The sequence below is a fragment of the Thermothelomyces thermophilus genome, chromosome 4 (assembly GCF_000226095.1).
Source record: "Thermothelomyces thermophilus ATCC 42464 chromosome 4, complete sequence".
In the NCBI taxonomy this organism is placed as follows: domain Eukaryota; kingdom Fungi; phylum Ascomycota; class Sordariomycetes; order Sordariales; family Chaetomiaceae; genus Thermothelomyces; species Thermothelomyces thermophilus.
This window is the reverse complement of record NC_016475.1, coordinates 3,670,813-3,685,348: the sequence shown is the minus strand read 5'-3', so window position 1 is coordinate 3,685,348 and position 14,536 is coordinate 3,670,813. Positions and strand designations below refer to the sequence as shown.

The 14,536-nt window shown below is 56.9% G+C and overlaps 6 protein-coding genes across 6 annotated transcripts; 3 read left to right on the top strand and 3 right to left on the bottom strand.

The window, feature by feature from the left end:
- Nucleotides 1–59: 59 nt before the first annotated feature.
- On the top strand, nt 60–1,342 carry MYCTH_2307431 (uncharacterized protein). The gene has a single exon (XM_003664464.1). It carries the CDS (start codon nt 144–146, stop codon nt 1,245–1,247), a length of 1,104 nt encoding a protein of 367 aa, XP_003664512.1. The 5' UTR covers nt 60–143; the 3' UTR covers nt 1,248–1,342.
- Nucleotide 1,343: 1 nt separating this feature from the next.
- MYCTH_2307429 (uncharacterized protein) lies at nt 1,344–3,538 on the bottom strand. Its single transcript, XM_003664463.1, has 2 exons — nt 2,278–3,538; nt 1,344–2,185 (listed from the first exon to the last, which is right to left on the bottom strand). The coding sequence occupies exons 1-2, from the start codon at nt 3,449–3,451 to the stop codon at nt 1,776–1,778; spliced, it is 1,584 nt and encodes a 527-aa protein (XP_003664511.1). The 5' UTR covers nt 3,452–3,538; the 3' UTR covers nt 1,344–1,775.
- Nucleotides 3,539–4,755: 1,217 nt separating this feature from the next.
- MYCTH_2307426 (uncharacterized protein) lies at nt 4,756–6,070 on the bottom strand. Its single transcript, XM_003664462.1, has 3 exons — nt 5,465–6,070; nt 5,114–5,403; nt 4,756–5,057 (listed from the first exon to the last, which is right to left on the bottom strand). Exons 1-3 carry the CDS (start codon nt 6,012–6,014, stop codon nt 4,785–4,787), a joined length of 1,113 nt encoding a protein of 370 aa, XP_003664510.1. The 5' UTR covers nt 6,015–6,070; the 3' UTR covers nt 4,756–4,784.
- Nucleotides 6,071–6,743: 673 nt separating this feature from the next.
- On the top strand, nt 6,744–8,369 carry MYCTH_2307423 (glycosyltransferase family 1 protein). Its single transcript, XM_003664461.1, has 3 exons — nt 6,744–7,239; nt 7,310–7,448; nt 7,532–8,369. The coding sequence occupies exons 1-3, from the start codon at nt 6,780–6,782 to the stop codon at nt 7,833–7,835; spliced, it is 903 nt and encodes a 300-aa protein (XP_003664509.1). The 5' UTR covers nt 6,744–6,779; the 3' UTR covers nt 7,836–8,369.
- Nucleotides 8,369–10,962, bottom strand: MYCTH_2307420 (uncharacterized protein). Its single transcript, XM_003664460.1, has 2 exons — nt 10,453–10,962; nt 8,369–10,393 (listed from the first exon to the last, which is right to left on the bottom strand). Exons 1-2 carry the CDS (start codon nt 10,555–10,557, stop codon nt 8,657–8,659), a joined length of 1,842 nt encoding a protein of 613 aa, XP_003664508.1. The 5' UTR covers nt 10,558–10,962; the 3' UTR covers nt 8,369–8,656.
- A 1,918-nt stretch (nt 10,963–12,880) lies between these two features.
- MYCTH_2307416 (uncharacterized protein) lies at nt 12,881–14,201 on the top strand. Its single transcript, XM_003664459.1, has 4 exons — nt 12,881–13,004; nt 13,128–13,254; nt 13,354–13,589; nt 13,648–14,201. Exons 2-4 carry the CDS (start codon nt 13,183–13,185, stop codon nt 13,898–13,900), a joined length of 561 nt encoding a protein of 186 aa, XP_003664507.1. The 5' UTR covers nt 12,881–13,004; nt 13,128–13,182; the 3' UTR covers nt 13,901–14,201.
- The last annotated feature ends 335 nt before the right edge of the window (nt 14,202–14,536 follow it).

Sequence of the window (14,536 nt, the reverse complement as noted above, 5' to 3'; positions counted from 1 at the left end):
GCGGGAAGTGTCCTTCCTTCCTACATTGCTCTGCGCCTGCCGCGGTCTCTTCAACGGAGGAGAGAGAAAGAAATAAATAAAAAAGAGAAAGAAAGAGAGAGAGGGAGAGAGAGAAAGATAGGCACGGCAGACCAGCCCTCACCATGCCAATTACCATTATCACGCCAAAACCCGCTCGGCCGATCAACAGCGACAACAGCAACCCCCGCTTCTCACAAGAGGATGCCTCGTCAGAAGAGAGCGATTCGGACTCGGGCGGCGGCGTCGACCTAGACGGCGACGTGCCCATGCGCCCGCCGCGGCCGTCGTCGGTCCGCACCACCTTCCGGGCCCCGGCGCGCCGGGACCTCGCGTCCGCCGTGGTCACGCCGGGCGAGGTCATCACCGAGGACCCGCAATGGATGCGCGGCCACGGGACCTACGTCGCCCCGCACACGACCGCCATCGTCTCGTCGGTCGCCGGCACCGTCACGCGCACCAACAAGCTGCTGTCGGTGCGGCCGCTCCGCGCGCGCTACACCCCCGAGGTCGGCGACCTGGTGGTCGGCCGCATCGTCGAGGTGCAGGCCAAGCGCTGGCGCGTCGACGTCGGCTCCACCCAGCTGGCCGCGTTGCCCCTTAGCGCCATCAACCTGCCGGGCGGCATCCTGCGCAAGCGGACCGAGACGGACGAGCTGCAGATCCGCACCTTCTTCGCCGAGGGGGACCTGCTCGTCGCCGAGGTGCAGCAGCTGTTCGGGGACGGCGGGGCCGTGCTGCACACGCGGTCGCTCAAGTACGGGAAGCTGAGGAACGGCGTGTTCGTGGCCGTCAGCGGCATGGGGGGCGGCGGCGGGGTGGTCAGGAGCCGGCGCCAGGTCTGGACGATGGACGCGGCCAACGGCGGCGGGCAGATCGACGTCGTGCTGGGCGTCAACGGGTACGTCTGGATCAGCAAGCACGTCGAGACCCCCGAGGCGGAGGCCGGCAAGGCAACGGGCATCACCAACATGGAAGAGAGCGTCAGCGCCACGGTGTACTCGAGCCAGAATGACCGGATCGAGGTCGAGACCATGAGGGAGATTGCGAGGTTACGCGGCGTCGTGACGGCGCTGGTCGAGAACGGGCTCCGCGTCGACGAGGAAATGGTTGTCAAGGGGTACCACGAGGCTGTGGAGATGGCGCTGGTGTCTCCCGAAGGGCCGGATGATGTCTACCTAGGTGGCGAGAAGGGACAACAGCTGGCTGCGGCGCTCACGGGGGCTTGAATCCCCTTGCCCGCGCTCGAGAAGAAAGAGGGGTGGGATAAAAAAAGCTACAGCATGATAAAGGTTTTTTTTTTGGGGGGGGGATTCCCACCCAGATCTTAACGGTTTGATACGGGGCTCCTTATGAGCTTCCTATTAACTATATGCTAATCACTCGACACGACGAACTTGGGCCTATGGTAGCCCCGGTTTGGTATCAAGTGCCGAATGAGAATTAAAAGTTACAAAAGGAAAAAATTTGAAACCGACCTTGCGGGTGGGTATAGATGCTGGGAGAAAGAAAAGAAAAGCAAAGAAAAGAAAAACGCGGATTGAACACCGGGTATCAGTAATGCATACCGCTCATGCTGCGTACGCTACGTTGGGGTCGTCGGCCATGGCTCGAATACAACGTAGTTTGGCATATCGTACAGCTTTTCATTGATCGTCTCCTAAATCAAACATACAGTATTAGACCGCTGAACATGTTCAAGATCCAAAAACAAGAAATAATGCAAAATAAAACAAAAAAGGAACCCAATCGTTGCCCTAACTTCCAGAGCGCTTTACATAAAGATAACGGGCAGCCAAGACAACCAACCACCTCATGAACGCACCTTTGGCGCTCTTGCTGCCCAGCCCGCACAGCATCGCCGTCCAGTAGCCGAAACCCTTCACCACCTTGCCGTTGCGGTCAAAGTTGGGCTTCTTGGTAGTGAAGCGGTTGAATAGCTTAAGCTTGGAGAGGTCAAACGGCATGTAGCGTATGGCAATGAGCTTCTCGGCCCAGGAGGGCGTCTCGGAAACGGTCCGGAAGTGGGTGAAGGCGTCGAAGCTTGCCTTGCCGCGGTAGGCGCCCCAGCCGCTGTCGCCGACACCGCCAAACGGGACCGTGTTGAGGGACGCGTGGAAGAAGGCGTCGTTGATCGTGGCCCCGCCCGAGGTCATCTCGTTGAGAACTGTGACAATATCGAGTCAGTTGAGGTTTGTCTTTTTATTTTATTTGTTGTTGAAGATTTCTGCGCGCGGCGCTTGCCCGCGGCAAACTTACTCCTCTTGTTCTCTGCCTTGGAACCGAACGTAAACAGAGACAGGGGCGTGCGGTGGACGAGGTTGGCGACGTTGAGCGCCTCGTCGAGCGAGTTCACCGGGTAGATGGAGAAGACGGGCCCGAAGGACTCCTCCTGCATCATCGAGTCGTCGACCGAGTCGACCAGCACGGCGGTGGGCTCGATGTAGTTCTCCGACTCGTCCATGGCGCCGCCCATGACGATCTTGCCGTTGGTGTTGTCCAGCATCTTCTTAATGCGCTGGAAGTGCCTCTGGTTGACGATGCGCCCGAGGTCCGGGCTCGCCTTGGCGCCGTTGGGGAACATGTCCTTGTAGGCCTGGTTGAGGTGGGTGATGAAGGTGGGGACGATGTCCTTGTCGATGAGGATGTAGTTATGGGACAGGCAGATTTGGCCCGCGTTCATGGTCTTGCCCCAGAGCAGGCGCTTCGCAGCCAAGGCGAGGTTCGCGTTCTTGGTGATGAAGGCGGGGTTCTTGCCGCCGAGTTCGAGCACCACGGGGGTGAGGGTTTCAGCAGCCTTCTTGGCGACGATGGTGCCGACCGCGGCGCTGCCCGTGAAGAAGATCTTATCCCACTTCTCGTTCAGGAGCGCGGTGGTCTCCGGAATGCCGCCGTTGACCACGGCAATGGCGCTGGTGTCGAGCCTGCTCTCGATGAGCTCCTTCATCACCATGGCGCATGCCGGGGTCAGCTCCGAGGGCTTGATCACGGCGGTGCAGCCAGCAGAGATGGCACCGACCAGCGGGGCCAGGGTAAGCTGGATGGGGAAGTTGTAGGGGCCGATGATCAAGACGGTGCCAACGGGATCCTTTTGGACGCGGAACTTCATGAAGGAGTGAGTGGCGGGCACGTAGGGCGAACCCAGCTTGTCGTCCTTCATGAAGTTCTCGAGATGGTCGAGCATAAACAGACAGTCCTTCTTGATCCAGTCAATCTCAGTGAACAGGGCCTCAAAGTCGGACTTGTGCAGGTCCTTCTTGAGCGCATCCAGGATCTGGGGCTGGTAGTCCTCCATGGCCCAGTACAGCTTCCGCAGCTGCGTCTGGCGCCATTGGAGCGTCTTGGTCTTGTGCGTGCGGAAAGCGCCGCGCACATTGCTCGCGATGCCGGGGATGGCCTCGAGGGCTGTATTCTGAAACTCGGGAATCGTCATGGTGGACTGCAAACCGAGACGTGAAACGAATCGTCAAGCAGTAAAAAAAAATAAAAATTAAAAGTCAGGTCGAGGCGATTGCGGTCTCGTCACGCAAATGAGGCATCCAGAGTATTAGTATGTACGACCTAGCGAGGATGCGAACGACAGATATAGTGGGCGAGCGGCCAGTCGACTACGGAGTAGCCCGTTCTCCGTACTCGGGTGTTTCAAAAGAGGCCAGGCTCGACTGGCAAGCAGCAAGTCGGGATGGTCCCGATGGGTACCTTTCCAGGACATTGCGGGCTTCATCGAGTGGATCAAAATAGGGATTTCAATCGATACCAGGCATGGGCCGAGGTATGCAAGCCACTGCATGCAGCAACCGAAGCGGGGTGCCGTGCAGATCGGGTGAAGTTCCCGTTCCGTCTCGAGTCCATCGTACTACTCCGTAGTGTGGGTGCATACATGACATGAGACATTGGCGAGCCGTTGTCCTTTGATGAAATATCGTGACGGGTTTAGTCAGCTGGTTATTAGAACCCGGTAACTGAACGACGGGGACCTTGAAACTGCCATCTAAACACTTCGAGTACTATACAGCCGCGCCCAGGTTCTAGGCGGGCAGCTAACAAGACGAACTCTTTGTAAATTTCAAATTCCAGGAGAGCCACTAACGGCCGTTGGAATACCATCGGGGACCTATCCGTACAAGGGTGGATCGGCGAAGTGGGGTAGAGGCGCTGCTGTGGGCAAACACCGAGAATTCGAACCCAGTGCCGAGGTTTGCGACCTTGCAATAAAATCCTTTAAGATGAAATGTTAGCATATGAATCTCGAGCCGATAACTCAGTACCAGCCCAACACCAACAAAGGTTAACTGTGATGGGTATTTCTACGAAATACACTCGCCATCATACATGTACTCCGTACTCCGTACTGGGAGGGTGTCATTGACAATCTGAAATGGTGGGTCATTGGAAGAAGGGTATGCTTGCTTGCCAAACCGCTCCACCTGATAAATTTGGGCGACGGGTTGTTCGGTCGATATGCGGAGCAACGGGGAAGGCCCAAACGGAAAGAAATGAAAAAGGGGTAGAGATAACAGAGAACACGAATATCTCCCAATTCTATGTGGATTGATGTACAATGTAACTCATAATACATAGTACAACAGCCAACGGATCGCCTTGGCGAACAGTGGCTGAGTAGGTCGCCTCAACAAGATGGGCCCCGAGATCCTTGGGCCGTGAGATGCTGTCCGGCGTTGATCAGTAGCCAGCCAAGCTCCCGCACATCAGCGCGGTGAAACAAAAAAAAAAAAAAATGTCAGCAGAGGCTCGCTCGGTCTACGTTACCGACGGCCACGGGTCGACCGTCCTCTCAGCACCGGAACAGGCTCCTCAACCTTCGCGCGAAGCAGAGCTTGCTGAATGGTCTCGACTCCGTCGATCAGAGACCCTTCGGACCTCTTCCGCTCGTCCAGGAGCAACGCCTGTTTTCGCTGCTCGTAGAGCTCCTTCTTCCGCTCCTCTGTCAGGTACCATTCCTTGGGGAACTTGATCTGTTGCTTGAACGTGTGGTGGCGGGTATCGAGGGGAATGTCCTCAAACATATCGGTCGGGTCCTGATATCCGGTCTTAGCATGGCAAGTCAGGGAACAGCAAGCGCGTCACTCGTTACCTTAGCCGCCGCAATCATCTTGTTCACGAGGTCACCCAGGTATCGCTTGTTTTGTGCCTGGTGCTCAAACCTCTCGCAGCTCATCTTGATAATATCCTTCTCTGGGTTATACCTGGCCCCGGCGAGCTTCTTGAGCTTCAGCTGCTGCGCCTCGCTAAGACCGGGAATGTCCTTCGGGCAGAACTCGACCACCACCTTTCTGTCGGCAGGATGGAATTCGCCCATATATGTCGTGTATCTGAACCGCAACACCTGCTCTTCGGTGGGTGGTTGGAAGGGCTTGGCCAGTTCTGGTCACGCGTTAGCCCGCCTGCATCGGTGCGAGAACAGAGAGAGTTCTGGGGAGCTTACTTGAGAGCAGCGGCATCTCCCACACGGCAATGCGCGCGTACTCTCTGAACTCGCGGTGCTCCTCGAGCTTGGCGTGGCCCATCGCCAAGATATCGTCCTCTTCGAAATCGTCCTCGCCGACTTCGTCCGTGATGAGATCAGTATCGGCTTCCTCCGCATTCCAAAAGCTGTCCCTCTTGGGCATCACCGGCCTTCGCAGAGGCGCGCTTTCGTCCGTGATCTCCTCCGTGAGCTTCTCGATACTCTTGCGCATGTTTGGCGGCACCTTCTGCCAGTCCTCAAGCATGCGCGTGGCTAATTGACGCTCCTCATCCGTTATTTTCTCGTCGCGAAGAAAGCTGCTCAGATATTGGCCAGGGTTCGTGAAGACCTCGGTGATCTCGTCTTCGGCCTCCTCCTTATTGGCGCTGTCGTCTGCTGCTGCGGCTCGCCATTGTGTCGTTGACAAAACCCGGCGGAGGACTGGCTGCTGGAGGGCGGCAACTCGGAGGGTCGGTAGCCTCCTGCTCGGCCGCAGGCACAGCCGGAGGAAGTTGGCGGGGGAGGCCATGCCGGATGTTGAGTCGGGTCACGGTGGTTAGACACGCCTGCCGATGCGCGGCCGGAACTGGATCGCCAAAAATTTGGGTTGCGCTCAGCCGTCAGCCGTAACTAGCCACATCTGCACCGCCACATTTTGGCTTTGGCTCCGTTCTCGGGGGTGTTTAACAACTCGACGCGCAGACGTTGGGCGAAACAAACATTACCGTTCATAGTAAAACGACAGTCGTGTATTTAGTGTAATTAGTGCTCAATGATAAACTGGAAGATATCTATTATGTTGCTTTAGCGCACCATGCTTCGTTCAGGGACTATCTGAGGCAACAATGGAGGATTGCATTACTGTGCAGAACAAAAGCTGTAGGCACAAGTATGGAAACTGTGGAATCTTCCCTGCTCAGATTGCCTCATCCTTTCTGAGCTCAAAACTTGTGGTGGAGTGTTAGCATCGGATTCCACGCACAGCCAGCGTTGTGAGGCCATCTGAGCAGCGGTTGAGAGCGTAGTGAACCCCCTTCTGTTACTGCCCCACATTTCGGCGCCACCAAACACCACCAAAAACAATTCCGAAGTATCTCCGATAATTAACCGACACGATTCTTTCATCAACGCAAATCTCCGAGATATAACCAGATTTTAGCCGGCACACCGCCTGCTTATCGAAACGCAAGCAACGTGATTCTGCCTTACGATAAGAACAATGGATCTGTTCAGCCTCCTTCGCGGTGGGCCGGGCCCCGCTCTCTCCGTCCAAGACACCGCGCCCATCGCCGCGATGGTCAACGGCGTCAACGGCGTCGGCGGAGTCAGCGACGGTGGCTCGAGCTCCGTCTCGGACACCGTCGCGACTACCCAAACGCGTGAGCTCAAACGGCGGCGTGTCAATGTTTCTGATGATGGCGTCGAAGCTCACCAAGCGACAGGGCAGCCCAGTCTTCCCGGCCGCAGCTGCTTCGTCACGGTCGGAGCGACGGCCGGCTTCCGTGCCCTTCTTGAGGAGGTCAGCACCGCGGAGTTCCTCCAGTGCCTCGCGGAGCACGGCTACACCACCCTCGAGGTGCAGTGTGGACCGGACCAGGCCGTCTTTGCCAACCGCGTGGCCAGCCTGAGCGACGACGACAAGCACGGAGTCGCGATTCACAGCTTCGCTTACACGCGCGACATGCAAGCCCACATCCTCAACTGCCGCGGTCAAGCGGGTGTTCGGCCCGCCGGATGCGTCATCTCCCACGGTGGTAAGTTATCTTCCCCGCCCCGAGCGCGCGTCCGTCTGCCTCGGTCGCAACTGACGCTTCTTCGACTTAGGCACCGGAACCGTTGGCGAGGTGCTGGGTATCGGTGCCCCACTGATTGTCGTCGCAAACCCGACATTGATGGACAACCACCAGCTTGAGCTTGCCGAGAGCCTCGAGGCCCAAAACATGGCTGTCCACGGTCGCATTCGGTAAGCAAACACCATCTTGGCATTCCCATTCGCGCAACATTGGACTACTATCACAGAAGCTAACCTCGTTGTACATTGTGCAGATTCCTCGCCGCCGCCATTGACCGTATCGCCGAGCGAATCGCCCAAGGCATGTTGGACGCCCTCCCGCCGTACTCTCCGCCGTCGTTCCCCGTTCCCGCCGCCGATCGCATTACGCTCTTCGATTGGATGGTACTGACCTGCTACCCAGACGAGCTCGCCGCCCAGATGCACATTGCCGACCTGAACCAGGCCGAGGCGGATTTTGCCAACCAACGGCGTCAGCAGCAGCAGCAGCAGCAGCAGCAGCAGCAGCAGGATAGCACCATCAACCAAGAGAACAACGGCTTGCTCCAGCTCGATTAGGAATATGAGGCTAGCAGTCGTGCTGCGCCCCCGGCGGTCAGCGGAGGCGCTACTCTGAACGGCAACACTCCTGAACTGTCGATCAATGGCGTGTTCCGGCCGTATCAGGGATCTGAAGTTGATAACCTTGTCGTACCTGTCGTTGCTGGCGGGATGGGTCCATGGAATCATGATGAGAATGACGAGCTCATCGATTTGGACGACGCATTGCGGCCGTTGCCGACGGTCAACGGCTACGGCACTCATCACGATCGCATCATTGGTGGCAGTCTTCCAACAGGCGGCATCGACAACCAAGTGGCCGACTGGGATGGAGTCTGGGGTCGGCAGAGTGAGCGGGGAGACGATCGGGAGGATGAGATGGAGGATGCCAATACTGCCCTCGGCCGCTGATGCGCCTTGAAACGGGGACTTAGCCGGGTGGAAGTTTCTCCTCCCACCCGGAATTTCCACCCTCCTCACTGGTTTGGTGATTTAGGTCCTTGGTGTCATGATTTTGGTTCGTTCTGTCTTGGGAACGGGGAAAATGACCAAGCCCAGGCATCGCGGCAGCCTGTTCTCATGAGTTGAAAGGGGATTGCCTCGTCTTTGCGGACCAGGCCGGCTGTTTACGATCATACAATAGTTGGGAAAGGATACCCCCCTTTACTGACCTGGGGTTGGAATCACTACGAAGACTTAAGAGGAATTTGAACAGTTTGAGTCGCATGGTTGGGCAGAAAGAACATTACGTACTCTCACGTTCATCTACCCACAATCATAACAGGATGGTTCGGTACTCTCGATGATCCCTGCTTCAAAACGATTGTGGCTTTCATCGCTCATTGCAGCCCCTTCACTTCCCACACCTTGACCGCCGCGTCGCCGCCCGTACTCACCACTTGGTGCTCGCTCACCCACGCGACGCCGTAGACCCCGTCCTTGTGCGCGTTGGCCGCCTTTAGCCTGTTCCCGGGCTTCTCCAGGCTCCAGATGTGCACCTTGGTGTCCAGCCCGCCGCTGGCCGCGTGCGTGCCGGCGCTGTTCCAAGCGATGCTCAGCACCCGCGCCGTGTGGGCCGACCATCGATCCGTCGCTACCGGCCACGGCTGGCTCCCGCTCCCTGTCTGGTAGACGACGATCTTGCCCGAGGCGTTGCCCGCTGCGAGGTGCGCGCCGTCGGGGGAGAAGGCAAGGGTCGAGATGGCGGAAGTAGAGTTCGTGAGCGTGTGGGAAGGTGTTAATTGCCCCGAGGTGCTGTCGAGGGTGTAGATTTCGACGGCGTTGTTCGCCGTGCCGACGGCGACGAACGAGCCGTGCGCGGCAATGGCGCTTGGGGTGTAGCTAGTCGGGAGCTGGGAGAGTAGCTGATTGTCGGCGTACACGGCGATGCTGTCGCTGAGAGCGACGATTGTGTGCTTGGCCGAGATGGCGATGCCCTTGGGCTGAGAGGGGAGTTTTGTGGGGGTGCCGACGAAGTTGTTTGTCGACTCTTGGATGGTACGCAGGGTGTCGTCCCAGCCGATGCTGTATGTTTGCCCCGCGCCAACGGCAAACTGCGTGATCTGATTCGAGTGGGATTGACCCTCAACAACAGTGCCGATGCCTGTCGAGACGTCCCATCTGCAGACCTTACCGTCGAAGCTGCCCGTCGCGACGACCTCCCCCTTTCCTCCGGACGCTGCACCCAGCGCGGTGACGCTCTTGTTATGCCCCTGCACGACCCTGACGGGCTTGTCACTCCCTTCCTTGAGATAATTGAGGTCGCCGCTCAAGCTCAGGCTGATGATGAGTCCGTCGCTCCTCCCGTGAGGCCACACCACGCCGACCTGTTGGTTGTCGACGCTGACGCTGCCTTCCTCTCCGATCCTCCACGTCTGCACGCATTCTCCCGCCTCGACATCCCACACCCGCACCGTTTGGTCGGCGCTCGCCGTGACAAACCGCTTCGAGTCCTTCGCCCAGCTAACAGCAAATATGCTGCCCGTGTGAACGCCCTCGCCGATCTGCTTCGTCGGCTCGCCCGTCTTGCCGTCGTACAGCTGGATCCTCCTGTCCGCGCCCACGGTAACCAGAGCGGTCCCGTCCGGGCTGAACGCCGCGCCCATCACAAAGCCCTTGTGCAACCCCGCCGCCTTGCTCGCGAACTTGAACGGCGCGCCGTGCAAAAAGCACATGGTGCTGTCGTCCGACACGGTGGCCGCCCTCAGCGGACGCTGCTGGCGGATGGTCACCGCATTGACAACCTTGCTGTGCCCGCTGACTTCTCCGACGCTGTTGCCGCTATCGGCGGTGAAGCAGTGGCCGAAGCGCTCACGGCCGTCGCCGACGGCAATGACGCGCTGGCTGTCGCCGTCCCAGGCGATGTCGGTAATGCGGCCCGAGATGATGGCGTACTCGCCCTTGGTGTTGACCGCCTCGACGGCATCCCAGACCCGTACCTTGCCCGAGACGTCACCCGAGGCCACCCAGAAGCCCGAGGGCGAAAACTTGGCGACGGTGGTGGTTGCTGTATGGCCGGTATATTGTTTGCTGATGGAAGGGTCGTCGATGGAACGGAGGAAAATGGACTTGCCGGACTGCGAAGGGACGGTTAGACGGCCGGCGCAGACCGTTGCGGGGCGAAATAGCCACTCACCGCATAGGCTATGCGCTCCCCTTTGGGATCGCAAGAGAGCTGTGTCGGCTGGCCTCGCGTTGTGGATGGGGCCGCAGCTAGGATCTTTTCGATTTCGATCGACATGATGGAGGGCTATGCAAAATGGCTCTCGAGTGACTGATTGTTTTGGTTGAGAAAACAGCCAGGGCGTCGACACAAAAGAGACGCTTTAGAGACGTTTTGCGTGCTGTTTTGATTCAGAATGGGGGCCCAGCTGGGATGGTGCCTGAGCGTGCGCTGCCTACCTTTACCATGGAGGGGCATCAAGTCAGGGGTGGTGGTGGTGATGTGGTTGCGGGGCACCACAGCAACGCAAGGTGACGCCTAAACTGCGGGTCGGCCGTTGATTGGAGCATCCAACCGCACAAGCCTGACTGATGCTTTCGCGTCCATCAGGGGCTGAGGTATACTTGAGGGTTGGGTTTGATAGCGATGAATGCAAGCATGTAGAGAATCCTGCATGCTTTCCCGACTTATAAGGAACTCAAGTTGGGAATGTTCAGCTTTAATCGTCATGTCCAAATACGCGACACCTTAAGATTGTGAGAGCAATTCCGCCAGCGGCGGGATGACGTCACCCATTCAGTCTGTCTGCTCTGGGACCACCTAGTTCCCAGCTCATTACTTACGTAGCTGAGAAAGGTAGCTCATCTTTGCTACCTCGGGTACGAATTCTCATGATCCGCATTGTCATGTTTGATGAGTAACAACCTCACTCCACATATGCCTTAAGATATCTTTGCTGGCGCATTAGGGTCGCAAGTCCTCCCACTTGCCGCCTCATCGACAACTCACCCCCTCTGCTACCCCGTCTGTTCCCCCCCCCCCCAAAAAAAAAACCCCTTTCCCTCCTGATACTTGTTTAATTCGCGCGTTGCACCGAAAAAGCGATTTTTTCCCTTGAATTACCCCCTCCCTTAGAAACCCGATCAAGCGTCCACAATATGGGATTGAGTGACTCATGCCCTGGACATCCTCTCCACGCTCCTGGCAATACAGAGGGCAGTCTGAAGACAACCCAGGCTGCTTGTTGAGGCAAGGAATACCAGAACCAGATGGGCACAATCGTGGGAAAAAAGCCAGTGTGCTACCGGTGAGGGAGAGGGTAACCCATGAATTTTCTCCTTCATCAACGTATCTTTGGGGAGAGTGGTGCAGCACGATCGGTACCGGCCGTTCAGCAGACCCAAGAGCGGTTGGCTTGACAAGCTGCCGTTCTTCTCGCCATAATCGTCGTCCACGGGTGCCGATATTCCGGGATATGGTGGCGGATGGTGCCCCTGGTGAATTCCATTGAGGAGGGGTCGCATCAGCCCAAGACGATCGGGCGATGGCCGCCGCCGGGCGGGCTCGGGCGGTTCTCTTACAAGGCGCGGGAACGCCGCGCTGCTTGTACCGAGCAGCTCGCCTGCTTGTCATCGGACGTGGCAGCTGTGGGGTGGACGAGACTGGCTCGAAAACCCTGGTCCGAGACGTACCTTGTCTACTATCTGTTCAGCTTGCTGGACCAACTGTGTCAATACACAGTAGAGCTGGTGTGGTTGGGCCTAGGTCATCTTGTTGACAGAAGTTAACTTGGCCGTCTTTGCTACTGGGCACGCTGGCGACACGGAGATCATAGCATGCTGTTCAATAGACAAGCTGACGTCTATGTTGACGTTGATTCCGATTCCCCGTTGGCCGCGAAGAGTCTCATCTTGGCGCCGCCCCCCCAACCCTCTTGTCGCAGATGGCTTCGGTCTACAGTGGATGAGCTGCTCCTCGTACGACAGACCGGAAGGTCCTTGCATCTATCATTCACATTGAAAATGGCTTTGATTCCGAACGTCTTTGCCGCTACCACAGACATGACCTTGATGGAGCAGATCCAACCATCGCTCGTGCCAGGAGCGAGAGACGTTCTTTCTTGCCTGCTGACATAGGAGTCTCCGGATCACGGCAGCTAAGAACTGAGAAGCGATTCACTCAGGGTCAGGATGAAGAAACTGGGCGTTTGTAGTACGAAGGTTGCTGACCATGCGTGAACCGCCCAATGGGGCTTAGTACACGGTGCTTACCTCACAAAGTACCATACTTGTGGTGTTCGCTCTAGCTCCAGAGGGCCCCATGATAGTCACGCTCAGAACAGAAGAAAAGTCCCAGGTTCGATGTTCTTTCGTGCTGTGCTCTCCGGAGGGGTGCGGTACGGGAGTGTGACAAACAACATCTGTACTGTACCTACTGTGTAAGATACCTTACCTCGGCAGGTAAGAGTATGTTCTACTGTATATAGATGTGCATAGGTTACTCGGCATGTACTGTACATATGGTATACTAGTAGTTGATGTAAGGTTGCCGATATTTAGCCGCCACAGCATCAAAGCCAAGACCTGCCGCCTGGGAACCGAACTGGGGTTGCGGCTGTGGCGTGAAAGCTCGGACAGTCAACACGCATTCGCCAAACTTCGCAGTTTGCAACCGAAGACATCATCGTTGTCTTCTTGTGAACTTGCAGCGTTCAGACGACGGCCGCTCGTTAGGTGTCTTATTTGGTGAGTAACTTGGTGAGCGGCGTCTCTTACCCGCTAGCCTTCCCGATAATCAAGCGCAGCTCTCCTTTTGCCAATGAGTCGAGCCGCGCAGACCCCACCTCTGCTGTCGCTGACATCACCCAGAAACGCATACTCTGTTGCCCGCGAGGTCGCCTACGGACCGCGAACTGAAGCCAAAATGAGCTCACCCAAGGACGAGGGAAAGCCGCACGACGAAACTCGTGACAATGTCGATGGCGAGAACGAGGAGGTGCGACGTTCCCAGGCTGACGGGCATATGCGTTGCGCCGGCGCACATGACAAAAGAGGAGGCTAACTGGACGACCAGGAAGAGATTTTGGCCATGAAGAAGCGCGTGGCGGAAATGGAGGCCGAGGCAGCGAAGCTGAGGGAGATGCAGGCGTCGCTCGACCAGGCTCGTCAGGACCTGACCGAAGACAAGGAGGATGTCGACAACCGGAGCATATTCGTTGGCAATGTTGACTACTCCACGTCCCCAGAGGAGCTTCAAGCGCACTTCCAGAGTTGCGGATCCATCAACCGCGTCACCATCCTTCTGGACAAGTTTACCGGCCAGCCCAAGGGGTACGCCCTCTCGATTATCTTCAACATGATGATGGAGCGCTAACACAAGGCTGAGCAGATACGCATACGTAGAATTTAGCGAACCTCAGCTCGTCGCGCAAGCTCTCGTCCTTAACGATTCCGTTTTCAAGGGACGCAACATCAAGGTGGAACCGAAGCGAACGAACATTCCGGGCATGTCGCGCGGACGCGGTAGGGGTGGGTTCCGGGGCGGCGGCCGTGGTTTCTACGGAGGGAGAGGCGGCTACTACCCTAGAGGAGGATACCGTGGAGGCTATAGGGGGCGTGGTCGCGGGTTTGCACCGTATTAACCCGGGAACGTATCCAGGCGTGCAAGGGCTGGGTGGGGTTCTACTTGATTCCATGACGGCAAGAGCCTCCCGGGCTGAATGAGAAGGAACCGGGCAAGGTGGCACTTTTCTCTTTTTACTACGGGTATTATCATTTCCTTTCTCCTCTCTCTTTCTTTTTTTCCTGCTTCGGCAAGGCGTCATGGAATTGGGCAAAGGAACGGAAGGTCAAACTCAACACGTCGCTCGAGTCTTCATAACCTGGCAGAGTCTGGAAATTCCTCTCGGTACCCACGCGAAAGAGACAACCTAGGTACCAGAGATCCATTTGTCTCTTTCCCGAGGAAATCTTGCTTGGCTCGAGCATTACTGTGATTTGGAATTGTCAAACCTCGGGTTTGAATACGAGAAGATAGCCTGTGGTCCCGCCACCTTGCTAATGCTATTATCAGAACAGTGCAGTTACAGAGTCAACACCAGATCACCTAGTGTACTTTCCACCAATGTATTGCCAGCCGTGACGCCAGATCAATGGTATGTCCTCGTAGACTGTAGTTTTCAGCTCTAATATCCAAACCATTGGCATGCAAACTTGCTCATCTCATCAAGTAACTTGCACATGTATATGTGTACTGTAATCCGTACAGTACTGGACTA